This window comes from Cucumis sativus, chromosome 5 (assembly GCF_000004075.3).
Source record: "Cucumis sativus cultivar 9930 chromosome 5, Cucumber_9930_V3, whole genome shotgun sequence".
NCBI lineage: Eukaryota > Viridiplantae > Streptophyta > Magnoliopsida > Cucurbitales > Cucurbitaceae > Cucumis > Cucumis sativus.
Window position 1 is genome coordinate 17,144,588 of NC_026659.2, and position 14,780 is coordinate 17,159,367.

Genomic DNA, 14,780 nt, shown 5'->3' on the forward strand with positions numbered 1-14,780 from the left:
CTAAAGATAGGATGCGGATGCCTTTTAGGACGATGGATGTATTGAGTTTCCTTAGTCTTAACCTACTTAAAATAAATGATAGCCGCTGTTTATACTAATACGGTACCAAACTTTTTTTCGTTTTTTCAATCATACCAACAACATAATTTGTATGATGATTTTAAAATGATATATATAGTTAAAAATGAACGCTAGTAAAGAAAGGAATGTGGCGTAGTTTAAGCATAGTGGCACAAACCACACTCATTATCAATTGTTTATTTATTGCCTTCTTTTTCCATCCACCTCTCCACCCTATCTACTCTATTTCTTTTTTTTTTTTCTCTCTCTCACTCTCCATCTGTGTCTGCTGTGGGTTCTTAATTAAATCATTCAAAGAGAGATGCAGCAAAGTTGGAAGTTGAGTTGCATATCATCCAGTGAGAGCGCATGTTTGGAAGGTGATGAAGAAGGAGAAGAATCCATTTTCCTTTCACTCTCCCCTCCAGGCCAACGCACCTCGTTCTCTTCCAAACAACAACAAACCATTTACCCTAATTCTTCTCTTCAAAACCCTAATAATGATAATAATCATGAAAATGGCGCCGCCGTCACCGTCGCAATGCACATTGGCCCTCCCCCGGCCCTCTTATCCTCCACCCCGGCCGCCGTCCGACCCCTTGACTACTGGATTCCTACGCCTGCCCAAATCCTGGTTGGTCCCACCCAGTTCTCTTGCTCTGTCTGCACTAAAACCTTCAACAGATACAACAACATGCAGGTTTTTTTTTTTTCTCCTATATTAAAATAGAGGTAGAAAATAAATAAATGGTGTGGAATTAATGAAAAAAAATGAAACAGATGCACATGTGGGGACATGGATCAGAGTACAGAAAAGGGCCAGAATCATTAAGAGGATCAAAGGCAGCATCATCAATGCTTAGAGTTCCATGCTATTGCTGTGCAGAAGGATGTAAGAACAATATAGAGCATCCAAGGTCAAGGCCATTAAAAGACTTTAGGACACTTCAAACACATTACAAGAGAAAGCATGGGGCAAAGCCATTCAGTTGTAGGAAATGTGGGAAGTCATTCGCTGTTAGAGGGGATTGGAGGACACATGAGAAGAACTGTGGAAAGCTTTGGTTTTGTATTTGTGGCTCTGATTTTAAACATAAAAGATCCCTTAAAGATCATGTTCGTGCCTTTGGAGATGGCCATGCACCTCATACTGTTCAACTTTGTGAAGTTGAAGATGATAATGACGATGATGATTGGGAGTCGGATCATCATCATCATCAATATCTAAATGGATCACCTCAAACCTGGTCTATTTATCATTAACTTTTTGTTTTTCATCTTATATATTAACTTACTATTTTGTTTCGTCCTTAATTTTAATTAATTAACATTATGATCTACTACTTCCTTCTCTTTTAATTTTGTGTTCTCTTTGTTTGAATTCAAAAGAAGAAATGAATGGTAAATTGATAATCATTTAGTTTAAATTTTTTAGTTTTTTTTTTTAAAAATTAATTAAGCTCTTAAACATGTTATCAACTAAATTTTTAAAAACTAAAAATATTTAGTTTTTATTTCTAAGTTTGACTAAGAATTTAACTTTTGTAATACAATACAGTAAGTAAATAAGAAAATAGGTTTAATTTTAAAAGAAAACGAAAAGAAAAGTACAATATCATAAGAAAAAATGAGAAAAATACGAAAGAATGATATGGGTTATGGAAACTTTAGTTTGATTTTTAAAGTTTTTGATATTTAACACCCATGGAAAAGCATCTGTCTAATAACAAGTTTTTATGTTCCTTTTATTGTACCCTTTTTAATATTTTTACAAAATGATGTAGAGTTAATTTTGGAAACTTAAAAAAAAAAAAAAAAAAAGTGAGAACCATATATTTAAAATTTATGAGAAAAAAAAAAAAAAAGTGAACTTAACAAATCAACCTAATTGTATTAAATCATAATATTTCCAATATACATGAATTATGCAAATCTTTTGCTCCAATTTTTGTTTTGTAATCTTGAAGAAATTAAAGTTCCACCATCTCAAGTTCAAATAGAAGAGAAAAGCAATAATAAACATCAATCTCTATTCATTCCTTTGTTTTTTCTTCACTCCTTCAAGCTATATCCAAAATTAGTTAAACTTACAGCTATTATCTCATGTCCTAGAATCTTTCATGTACATATGTATATATTTGAGTTGAATCTCCTGTTTTTTCTTTATTTTTTAAGAGACAGAAGTAAATATTGTGGAAAGAGTAGACATAAATTTATATGGTAAAATACAAAAATGATACTGTCAGTTGTAGCTGTAGGTGTGAATGAACAATATATTGGTGTGATTGAAGGGACTTGTAGAGAGAGAGGGAGAGGGAGAAAAGTGGGAGAAGATGAAGACAAACAGTAAAATGAAATCCAAGGTTCTATGTAATGTAATTGGTAATTATATATTATATTCATTCCTTAATAATAATAATAATAATAATAATAATAATAATAATAAGAATAATAAGAATAAAAAAGAAGAAGAAGAAGAAGAAAAGAAGAAGAAAAGAAGAAGAAAAGAAGAAGAAGAAAAGAAGAAGGTGATGGTGGGGTTTTAGTTTTAGGTTTGATGAATGAAGGTGTGGTGGTGGTCAAGTGAATTCAGTGAGTACTGCAGAGACAAGATGCTGACATGAGTTCAGATTTGTACTGTTGATGGGTTTGCAAATACAGAGAAAAAAGAGAAAGAAAAAGAGAGTGGCAGTGGCAGTGAGTGAGAGAGTTAGTCTAAGTAGGAGTAGCACTACTAGTAACACTTTCAAACTCAGCTTTAACCCTCCATTCTCTTACCAAACACAAGGGACCACCACACTCCCACTCATACCCTTTTCCCTTTCTTCAATTTTCTTTTACCATCTCTTCAACTACCATTTTCTTTCCTCTACTCTATTCAATTTCTATTGTTCTCATTTTCATATAATCTAACTCCATTTTAACATGTAAATTATTTTAAATAATAAAATTGTAAAAAATATATATGTTTAAATTATATAACAAAATATCATCATCTATGACATAATTCAATGGTTGACCCTTGGATATTGAACCAATAGGGTTCATTTTTTTGTTAACCTGAATACTTTGGTTTTGATCCATAATTTTTCTCCAACCTGACTTATGTACACTCGTATTTGTATTTATCTTTATCGTGATAAACACATATAATAATCTATCGTGATTTATCACATATACATATATTTTTCTATCATTGTCAAATTTAGTATTGGTTTTGGGGCTCGTGCCCCTCAACTTTGGGCACATTATATGGCATATATAAACAAAACTTATTTTGTATCGTGATCTAATAGTAAGTTTGATTTTGTAGCCACTTCTAAAGCTAGTTTTAAATTTTTCATATTATTTCTATTGAATTATAAAGCTCCTTTCCAGCATTTTCCAAAGTATATAAACGATAAGTAGCTTTTAAAATATCAACAATCAACTAACCTTAAATACTAAATTTAGATTAATTAAAAATACGTGAAATAATATTTAAGGGTTGAAAGTATTAAAATTAAAATTAAAAAAAAAAATTGTAGGAGAGGAATAAAGATGATATTATAACCATACATGTTTAGAGGCCTTTTTAACTTACACCCATTTTTTTTTTTTGTCATCTATTTTTGTCGTATAGTATTAAATAATAATAAGCAATAGTTTGACAAGTGATAATTTGTAGTTACAAAGTTAGAAGAAGAAGTAAAGGAGTTTTAGAGTGAAAGAAAAGAAAGAGTAATTTGAAATTTGGACTGAATAATTATGAATATATTTAGGCATAGGGTTTGACAGTTCAAAGGTGTACTTTATTTTATTTTATTTTAATTTTTTTTGCTTTTGAGAGGAAGTAGAAAGAGATACTACGATAGATATAGAGACACCTGTGTGTGTTTGGGTTTGGGTTCTTTAAGTCTCTATTCATTCATAATTATGTGCATGCTCCTTTCCTTTCTCCCTCTCTCTCTCTCTCTCTCTCTCTCTCATCATTTCCATTTCCATCTCTTAACCTTCTCTTCTCTCTTCTCTCTTCTCTCTTCTCTTTCTTCTAAACTACTTTTTCCTGCTCCATGCATGCATTTTTAACTTTCTTTCTTCTTTCTTCCTTTTTTTTTTTTAATTTTATTTTCCTTTCACTTTTTCGGATTTTTTTCTTATTTATTATACATATCTTATCGTATTCATTTAACACTCTCTTTTTCCCACCCTTCTGCACCTGCGTACTTTATGGTCATATCTATATCTATGTTTATTTATCACTTTTTTATTTCTTCCCTTCCACACCTTTTTTTTCTTTATTCTTATTATTATATATCTTGTGTGCAAATTAATTTTTCATATAAAGTTTTGGTTTTTTTTTCTTATGTCCTACTTAATATTAAGTTTTTTAAATAGATTTTTCCTCATATTTTCTTTTATATAACTTTTTCATTTTTAGTTTCTAATTTTTTTAAATTAAGTTTCTTCATTCCTCATAATTTTTTTTCTATTATTATGCTTCTCTATTTTGTTACAAAGGAGACGTTGAAACTCTCACTCATATTTAAACAAAACTATCTTAAGCAACTTCCAATTTCTTGTATAAACTTTTAAAAAATTATAACCAAAGGATAAGGAAACAAAATTTATTAATGAAAAATGACTTGTGAGAAATTTTACAAAATATTTAAAATAGGTAGTAAATTCTATTATTAGTAGATTGATATACTATAGTGCATAGAAGACTATTAGTGATAGAATTCAAAATTTTGCTATAACTGGTAAACAATTTTATTTATTTTGCTATTTTTTAAAAAATGTCTCTTATATTTTAAGCAAAATTCTACTCATGTTTCAAAAAATATCTTTTTATTTTCTTTAAATTTTATTCTATTTAAGATTAATTTACTCTAATAAAATTTCAAAAGATTTACTGTTCGTATAACAAAATAAAAAAATTCAAAGAAACGATAATTTTTTTAAATACTCAAGGTTTACTTTTGCTGCTTTTGAATTTCATGCAATTTCAATTTTTTCCTTCTTCATTTTCATCTTCTTCGTAGCGACGGTCGCTGGCGGTGTTTTCCTTCTCTTCTTCTTCTTCTATTTTTCTTTTATATTATTTTTGAAATCATGATCATTGTTCTACTACAACTATTATTATTTTTTGTATACTTATGCTATTATTATTTTTGTTTTCAATCCATCATCAATGTTGTATCTTTTTTTCAATGTGTTGTGGACAGATGCGAACTACATGATCGTTTGCCATAGGACTTTTCAAAACTATCGTTTATCATGGTCAACACAATCGTTTAGATTTAAAGCCATTTTTCCATCGTTTAAAAAGAACTACTTGATCGTGTATAGATATGATCTAAACAATCGCTTACCTAGTCAACACAATTGTTTAGCATGGTTAACACAATCGTTTAGATTTGAAGCCCTTTTCCCATCATTTAAAAAGCACTACACAATCGTGCGGATATGTCCACACGATTACTTACCATAGTCAATACGATCGTTTAGCGTGGTCAACATAATCGTTTAGATTTAAAGCCTTTTTCCTATCGTTTAAAAAGAACTACACAATCGTGCGAATATGATATGAATGATCATCGCTTACCATAGTCAACACAATTATTTAGCGTGGTCAACAGAATCTTTTAGATTTGAAGCATTTTTCTATAGTTAAAAAGAACTATATGATCTTGTTGATACTACTTATATGATCTTGTATCATTTTCTATACGATTTCGTATCATAATCGTTTAAAAGAATAATTACACACACGTGTGTGGTCAATTAATCACGTGTTGACTGTGACATTTTTGTTATTTTTCATTGTGAATCTATGGACTTTTTCATTTTCAAAATTATTTTATACTGTGTAAATACTTTTTCGACTTTGTTATATTTTTTAAAAAACATCCTTAATTATTTTATGAAAAGATGTTTTAAAAGTAAATGATAAAACAAGAAAAATAAATGCTGTAATCTCTCAAAACCTGAAGTTAAAAAGCAAAATGCTCATTAACAAGACATAATTTCTTTTCTTTTTTCCTTATTTAATTATTGTTGGAGAATATTAAGAGAATTATTTTGAAGATAAAATACTAAAATAAAATCAGGTTGAAAAGTTTATGAGAAAAAAAGTGAAGAAAAATTACTCGTTATGGTTGTTTAATTAAGTTTCAAGTGTCTAATCAATTGATTGCACATTTTATTTTCAAAGTGTCTAATCTACTTAAGAACTTTTTCCTTAACTTCATGCAGTTTCTCAAATCAATGAACAGAAAAAGGTCTTTGCAACAAAAGAAAAAAAAAATCTTAAAGTAAGGTCACACATTATCATTTTATGGATACACACACACACATTGAGATTTCTGTATACTTAATTAGAAAATGAAACATAGTCTTTGGATAAGATTGTGTAACTATTTAAAAAGTGTTTGTTGAGTACATATCCATGAAATACTTTCTTTAAAAAAGAATATAGTGAATGAGTGGGTTAATTAAGGTATGATTTTACCGAAACATTTTGTTATAAACACAAAGTAACACAAAAACAAAAAAAAATCAACAAGTCTCCTCACAAAGTGTTGAGAAAATTCAACAAGAAAATCTTAGTAAAAGCCCCTCCATCACCTTAAGCGACCGAGGCGAGGAGGAGGAAACAAAACAAAACCGACCTATAATCTACTTTATAACTCTTTAATCTCACCGTCTTGCTAGAGCGACTATTTTGTTTGGTTGTTAGGAGCTTTAATTAAAACATAAAGACATGAGACTTCTAAATCTTAATGGTTTGGTTTGGGAATAAAGTTATGAATTATGGAAAAGAGGGAGGGGAGAAAAATAAAAGCAAGTTTAAGATCCAAGGCAAAGGGGGAATGAGTTTTACTGACAAGAGAGGGCTTTGAGATGTGTAATCTTAGAAGGACCCCAACAAGCATTATAAGTTCCTCTCTTTATTTAACTCCAAAGGCTTTTGTAATTTGTCTCCACTTGTTTGTTTTTTTTCACAGCCAAACAAGTGCCATTGTGAAACATTTTCAACTGTGACCCTTTGGCCTTTGGGGTTAAAAGACTGATTCCACAAAATCCTTTAATTTTACTACTCGCCAACACATGCTATCTTTTCAGTTTTTTTGCTTTTTGTATTTCTCGTTGCTGGATGGAAAAGTTTCCATCCAGGGATCTGTTTCATAATGTTTTTGTTTATTGTTCTTGTTCTTTGTTTTTCGTTGCCCGTTTCTTCTTTTATGAGAACAAGAAACAAGATTATGTTTGATAATTATTATTCTCGCTTTCTATACAAAAACATAAACTTGTTTGATAACTATTATTTCTCGTTTTTTTGTGTTATTCTTATATATATATATATATATATATATATATATATATATATATATATATATATATATATATATATATATATATATATTTATTTATTTATTTATTTATTGAATTCATTAAAATATAAAATTAATAATAATAAAAATATTAACCTTATCAAATATACACAAGTTCCATTGCAAAATTAATAATTATAATACAATAGTTTTAATTGTACGTTGTTAAACTTTTATTTGAAATATTATTTCTCCTCCAAAATTCATTTATTTTAAAGGATACCGATTCAAATCCAACTCAATTACATTATTATATAAAATGTCATGGTTGTAAAATATTAAAGATAAACGGAATATTTTAGTAAAAAAATTTATATAACAGTACAATTCTAACTAATTTGGAAAGAACTAAAAATAATAAATTTCAATTTTAAATTTTAAATATTCAACATATTAAAATTCAAAATTAAATTAAACATGTGAATTCCAAAAAAAGAAAAAGATAAATATAGCTGAATAGAAAAAAAAATTAAATATAAAATAAAATAATAAAAAATATATAAATCTAAATATTAAAATATCTAAATGAGGTATTTTCAAATATCAAAATATTAAAACTATTTACAAAATAGAGTCAAATTCATCGTATTCTCACTAAGTTATTTAATTTTTCTCCTATATTTTGTAAATAATTCATTTTTTTATCATCCATTTAAAAGTCAAAATTAAATTAAAGATATAAATATGAAAAAATAATAAAGAAAAGGAAAAAAGTAGAACAAATTAAGAAATATTAAATAGATATATGAAAATTCATAATGGAAGGAAAAAATAAAATAAATTAAGAAATATTATACATATATGAAAAAAAAAGTTAATAAAATTAATAAAATAAGAAAAAAAATGAACACAAAATCATCAAGGTTAGAAATTTTACCCATTCACTTATAGGATAAAAATTGGAATAGTTGCAAATTTAGCAATTAAATTCAAAATAATTAATTATATAGCAACATTTTATAAAATTTGCAAATATAACAAAATGTGTCAAATTCTATCGATGATAGGAGTCTATCACCGATAGACCATGTTGCAAATATTGGTCTATCACTGATAGACTCATACGAATCTATTAATGGTACAAGTCTATCAGCAATAGTTTTGCTATATTTGCAATTTTTTAAAAACATTGTTATATCCTTAATTATTATTCATCAAATGGTCATCAATTACAATTACTCTTACAAAAAGAACTAACTTACAACCTAAAACAAACAAAAAATAGTTGATGATATTATAACCTACAAAAACTGACCAAACTTTGGCCAATCTCAAAATCCTTGAAATTTCATTCTTAGATATAAAAGGGGTCATTGACGAACATTGAAGTTTTTTCCAAAAATAATTTCACCCAGATGTCCTGAATTCAATTTTCTTTTAGGTCCAAAGTGGTTCTCAATTAGTCTCTTTTTGGTTTTTTTGCCCTACTGATAACTTGTAGAAATACACGTTATTGTAGCTTTTTATGAAAAATGATTAAGTCTTATTGCATTGGAATGGAAGAAAACTCGAGAAAAAGTAGAGGATTTGGTTAACTTGTGTATTGCAAACTACAAAAGAATTGTCCCTGGATTATGCGTCTTACATCTTATCACAGAGTTTTAGGCAAAAAAGGAAGTAATGTCTAACGACAAAATGTTAGGCGAGGAGATGAGTGCAACCAACAAGTCGCAATCACAATAAGCTAGGCGATCTGAAGCACTAGCATATATGCTTGTTTGTTTGCTTACGTATGTAGTGATTCGTAGATATACCATATTTAAGCTCTAATTAATCGACCTGTTGAGCAACTAGACTAGGATTATGCAATAAAAGGAACAAACCCTATCTATGCATTAGTTATTTCCAAATAATAAACATGTAGTACAAGTTTTCTTATTTATTGTCCAAAACAATAGGTCTCTAATATCAGTTGAGTTTTGATATTAGTTTAAAAATGACATTAAAGAGACCTTTGATTTAAAGATGACATCAAAGTGTTATTTCTAGGTAAATATTGTTGCATTAATGTCCCTTCTTTTATGACAACCAAATAGTTAAAAATGAAATCTTAATACGTTTTACATAAGCAAGTTGAGTCAACACACAAAGAAAGTGAGAAGTCTTTTGCAATAAATTAACAAAAAACAGCGAGAAGGTAATAACAAAAACTGAAACCAATATGCGAGGACACTTCATAAATAACCAACTTCAAGATCTTGTCACAAAGATGAACCCTGACAAATTGTACTCAATTGCAATCATTTCTTCTATTCCAGTCATTCGTTTAGTGATAGCTCTCTGTGAATGACATCAATCAATGACATCAAGTACTTAAGTTAACATCCACCATAAACAATCAAATTTAAGCAAATATATAGCAGCAAATATTTTAGCACTTTACTGTCAACTTGCAATTTGTATGGAGGGCAAATGTATACCTTGAGAGTAGAGCATAACTAACCTAACAACTTTTCAAAGTTTCATGTCCTTCAACAAACACGGGGCATCGAAGCACAAAGCACGCGGTTCTCTTTCATGAACTCCATGATTTGTGTCATTACTAACCTCTCCCCTAATTTACAGCATTTCTGAATCAATATATTGCATGCTGCTTTATCAGAATATACTCCAGCATCTTGCATTTTGGAAAAAAAATATGAAGGCCTTCTTTGCATTTACCTAAAAGTAAAGTGAAAAAATTGGCAACAAATAGAAAATTGACGAACAGCACATTTCTGAAGCTAACTAACACGCAAGAGTAGAGAAACTTACCCTCTCCAATAAGGTATTCCATTAAGATGGTGTAAATACAACAATTTGGAGACAGCCCAGATTGTATGTAGCAGTGGCCTCCTTAATTTGGCCATTGTCCAACAAAATCTTGAAGTCATTGACATCTCTCCAGCCGAACTTTTAAATCTTCCTTAGAGGTGATTTTTGAACATGGAACTTTAAAATCACATTTTAAATCTTGTTTTATGTTAATCAAAGCACTACAACAAGCTAAATCATAAGATGCCACTGATCTATGTAAAACTTTACTTGTACCAGATATTGTTCTTCTGTATATTTTTTAAGAAACGTAATATTTGTTAGTTAGTTAAGGAGAAAGAAAACCTTTATTAAGTCCATTCCGTTCGATTTGGTTTGAAGTTGAACTACCATTTTCATGCATTTCTATTGCTGATTAGTTCTTCTTAGGGGTTCTCTTTTTTTTTTTTTTTTTTTTCAAAAAAAGAGAACTTCAGTTTTGCTTTGTTCAAGTAATGGTGGATGATTGATTGACTTAAATTCTCTTTTTGAAATGAGATCGATACAGACCTTTCCTTTCTCAATTCCCTCTTTGGTCAATGAAAGAAGAGCCTGAAAGTATGTCTCTGGGTCACCACTTTCTTCAAATTCCTGAAAGGAAGGTATGTCACAGGCTATATGAAACCACGAATGTTGAATAAAAAATAGAAGAATAAACAACCTTGCATCTAGTTGGATGCACACTCACAATACAAAAAAGCCTTCCTACAAGCAAAACAACAGGTTGAACCAAGAGAAACAAAGTTCGAAAAGAGTATAAAGAAGTTCAACAGAATTTAGACAACAACATTAGTTTCTGCAATTTTAAGGGCTTCCCTTGATTCCTCGATTGATCCACTAGTCACCAACATTTACAAACTATTCTAGATCGTATCACTATCATCATTAGACCGAAAAAATAAAAAAACAGTAAGAAATAAATGGTTTATAAGTTATCAGAATACATCTTAAATGCATGCTTTATATGGTAACTTGGAGCTAACCAGGAAGTTTTGAGCCAGAAACAAGCCTAATATGGTAACTTGGAGGATCCTTCTTCAACCATTCGGATAAGGCACAGATTGAAACATGATACAAAATAGTGACGAATGAGGAAAGCGAAAATGCAAGTAGGTGGTTACCACTTGAAGCTCATCGGCAACGAGGGATTCAATCTGTGTCAGTTTGAACTAGAACAGTGCTATATACGCTGTTCAACTATCTCCTTGAGTTTTAAAAAGTGGTTGCATTGATATGTGTTAGCTTGAATTACTCGGTTTGGGCATGAGACTGTAAATGGCATGTATATGGTGACTTGTCTATATAGTAAAGATAATCTAACATCATAGGATCGGACAATTAAAGATAACAAAATGAATTGCCTGATTAATTTTAAGATCATAGTGATCATACTAACCAATGTTATGAGAGCCAATAAGAATAATTCAAAAATTAAAAAACCAATTCATATCATTTACGAGAAAAGTCTGTAATTCAGTCATAATATTTTATTTTATAATTTGTACTCCAAACAAATGGACCTGTTCACCAAGCCGATAGAAAATATACCCATGAGAATTTCTCTATAACACCATGATGAACTGGCTCATTTGCATGAACTTTAGCTCCATGCACATTACCTAAAGCCTGCAAAATCATATGAATAAGAATATCATTTAAAATAAAGTGCAAAATGCCCTTCAGTAGCAGTAAACTTCACCATCACCTACCTTTACTGAAGAATAATTAAGTGTTCAGTTCTTTTATTTGGTCTTTAAGTCCTAATCCCTTTTACTTCCATAAAGCAATAAATTTAGTTTATTATATCATTAACATTAATTAATATACACGTAAGCTTTTACTTCCACAAAACAATAATGTCCTAATCCAAAGTGGCTTTTAGGGGCTATTCTCATCAAGATCAAGTCAATATTTCATTAGATCATACCCAACTTGTAATTTGAACATTCTTAAATTATATAAAATTCAAATCCTTTTCTTTTGAATTATATAAAATTCAAATCTTGTGTACTGGAAAATTCAACACCCAAGTCACTTAACAAAAAATCAAGAACCATAAGAAAAAATAAGCACACCTGAAACAGGACAGCTAAAGGTGCCATCATCCTCGACTGCAACAAATTGATTGGAATCCATTGACCACAAATGAATCTATTACATGTAAATTTTGGAAGATAGCTTTAAATTAAGGGCTCCATTTCAGCCTTGGCTTTGCATCAGCAGACAAACCCAAACTCATGCGTTGATGATTTCAGCCTCAGCAAATCTTTCATGAAGTTTAAAAGGATAGTTAGATGCTGAAGAAATTGAAGCAACAACAACCATAGAAAAGTTTTTTTACAAATTTATGGATATATTTAAGAACACAGATTTCTCACATATTACTAACCAAACAAATCAGTATAGAAATACCAAAGGAAAAGCCTTAGAAAAGACTAAATGTGACTGTATTTACCTTAAGCAATGTCTTCAAAACTCATAAAACTCCAACATTAGCACCATATTAACAGAAAATGCTACTTAGAAAAACAATTATGGATACTCAACAGACTAACAACTATACAGAAGAAAAACAAAGACTAAGGGTGTGTTTGGTTGAGATTCTAAAATGTTTGATTTTGTCAAAAAAAAAAAAAAACTATTTTGAAAAAAAGAGTAGTATTTGACAAATTAAAATAATGCATTTTTTAAAAATTTATTTATAAAATAATCTATTTTAGAGAAATATTTAAAAACCAAATTCACATATAAACACTTATAAAAAAGTCTAACTAAACATTATTAAGTGTTTAAATTTTAAACTCATTTTTAAAAAAGTGTATAAAAGAAAATGTATTATTGAAAAACATTTTGTTCTTAATTCCATCCAAACGGACCCTGAGCTTATTTACAAGTTAAATAAACTTTTACCAGTTTAGTAGGGACTAATTACAGAAGAAACAATTTTAGAATTTTTTGATCTCGCCTTGAAACTTGCCTGAAAATAACCTGTAAAATTCAAGGAAATAGCTTACACTCAGACATACACACAAAGAACAAATATAATGAAAAATAGAGGTAGAAGACTAAGTCCGTAGGGAGACAAACATAAAAATAGGTTCTTTAAGGAAAATGTTAGACCCAAAGTTCTCGACTTTGCACTTGTCACTTACCAAATGATGAAAAGGGAAAAAGCACAACGCTTTTCCCTATGGCTGAATGTTGAAACAACGGGTTTAGAGAAGAACTTCTTCGATGAAAACCACCATTACCTAAACCCTAACCCCACAAAAATCAAGAATCCTAAAAAGCCGCGGAAAATGGAAAAGTAGGTAGATAGAAGTAACAAACTAGTAACAAAAAAAATTAATTTTTAAGAAATGAAATAACATAATAAAAAAGGAACCTTGAAGCGCACATAATTTATCAACAATGGTTGGGCACGCAGTGGTTCGACGACCACGAGGTTGTGCTCACGACAAAAGCACAATGACAAAAAAGGCTGGGTTCACAACAGTGGTGGATTCGATGACTGGGCACGAGGGATTCTTGCGACGGAAGCACAACTGGGCACGAGGGACTAGCTTGAGGGATTCTTGCTCGGCGGCAGGAGAAATAGAGCTAGAGTTGTGATGAGATTGAGAAGAGAATGAAAGAAACTGAAAATCGTGTGGCTTAGATAGGAAAGAGTAAAGTACGAGAGAAAAACCAACATGAGCTTAGCTCAACTGACATCTGTATGTACTTGTGGACAAGAGGTCCTAGGTTCAACTCTCCACCATTTTTTCATTGTAAAAGGTGGCAAGGAAAAGGATGTTAAGAAAGTGTGAAGGAAGGTCGGTCCCTGCATTGTAAGCAATTTAGTTACGCAATAATTCTTGACACAATAGAGACACTTAAATTGTCTTCTAATTAAGGTCGGCGAACACCTCTCAGTGTCTTAAACGCCACACTTGCTCACACTAAAAAAAATTGGAGTTTTATGAACGCAGAAAGTGGCGTTGGGATAATGAACGATTTAAGAAAGGGTTTTTGCCGACATGGTGAGAAAAGTGTCAGCATTGGTCTTCAATGATGATGTCACTAAAAAGGGAGAAATGGTGATGCCATGCATGATGACATCATGATAGCGTTTTATTTAAAAAATATTAATTGAGGTTCCCATGACGTCATTGGTTTGTTTGATTGGAGTTACTAATTTTGTGTGTGTAATGCAAATGCGATGAGTCATGGGTTATGCACGATGCTTGCAATATACCTCTTCCTCACATAATACTTAAGTCCTCGTTGAATACAAGTTATCCTACTGTTTGCCCAAGTGTAAGCGAAACTGTAGGTTTATCTGGATGATTCAGGGTCGAACACTGGAAAATGTTGATAGACATTAGTTCTAGCAAATTACTCATTAGTTAGGCGGTATAAGAATTAACTAATAAGGTATAAAAGAATCAGAACTAGGATTAAAACTACTTATGTGCACCTAAAGAATCTGTAAAGGGGAGTAAATGGATGCAAAATGGAGTAATATGCGAACTAACTTGTATGCGAGAAAGAGTGAATGAAGGTTACGCG

The 14,780-nt window shown here is 30.3% G+C and overlaps 1 protein-coding gene and 1 long non-coding RNA gene across 2 annotated transcripts; one reads left to right on the forward strand and one right to left on the reverse strand.

Annotated features, from left to right (window-relative positions):
* Positions 1–226: 226 nt before the first annotated feature.
* Positions 227–1,419, forward strand: LOC101216722 (zinc finger protein WIP6). The gene is made up of 2 exons (XM_004140342.3): positions 227–760; positions 841–1,419. The coding sequence occupies exons 1-2, from the start codon at positions 383–385 to the stop codon at positions 1,321–1,323; spliced, it is 861 nt and encodes a 286-aa protein (XP_004140390.1). The 5' UTR covers positions 227–382; the 3' UTR covers positions 1,324–1,419.
* Positions 1,420–9,453: 8,034 nt separating this feature from the next.
* On the reverse strand, positions 9,454–12,821 carry LOC116404054. Its single transcript, XR_004216982.1, has 5 exons — positions 12,305–12,821; positions 11,778–11,855; positions 10,191–10,820; positions 9,880–10,097; positions 9,454–9,716 (listed from the first exon to the last, which is right to left on the reverse strand). It is a non-coding gene; the product is annotated as an uncharacterized LOC116404054 (long non-coding RNA).
* Positions 12,822–14,780: the final 1,959 nt, after the last annotated feature.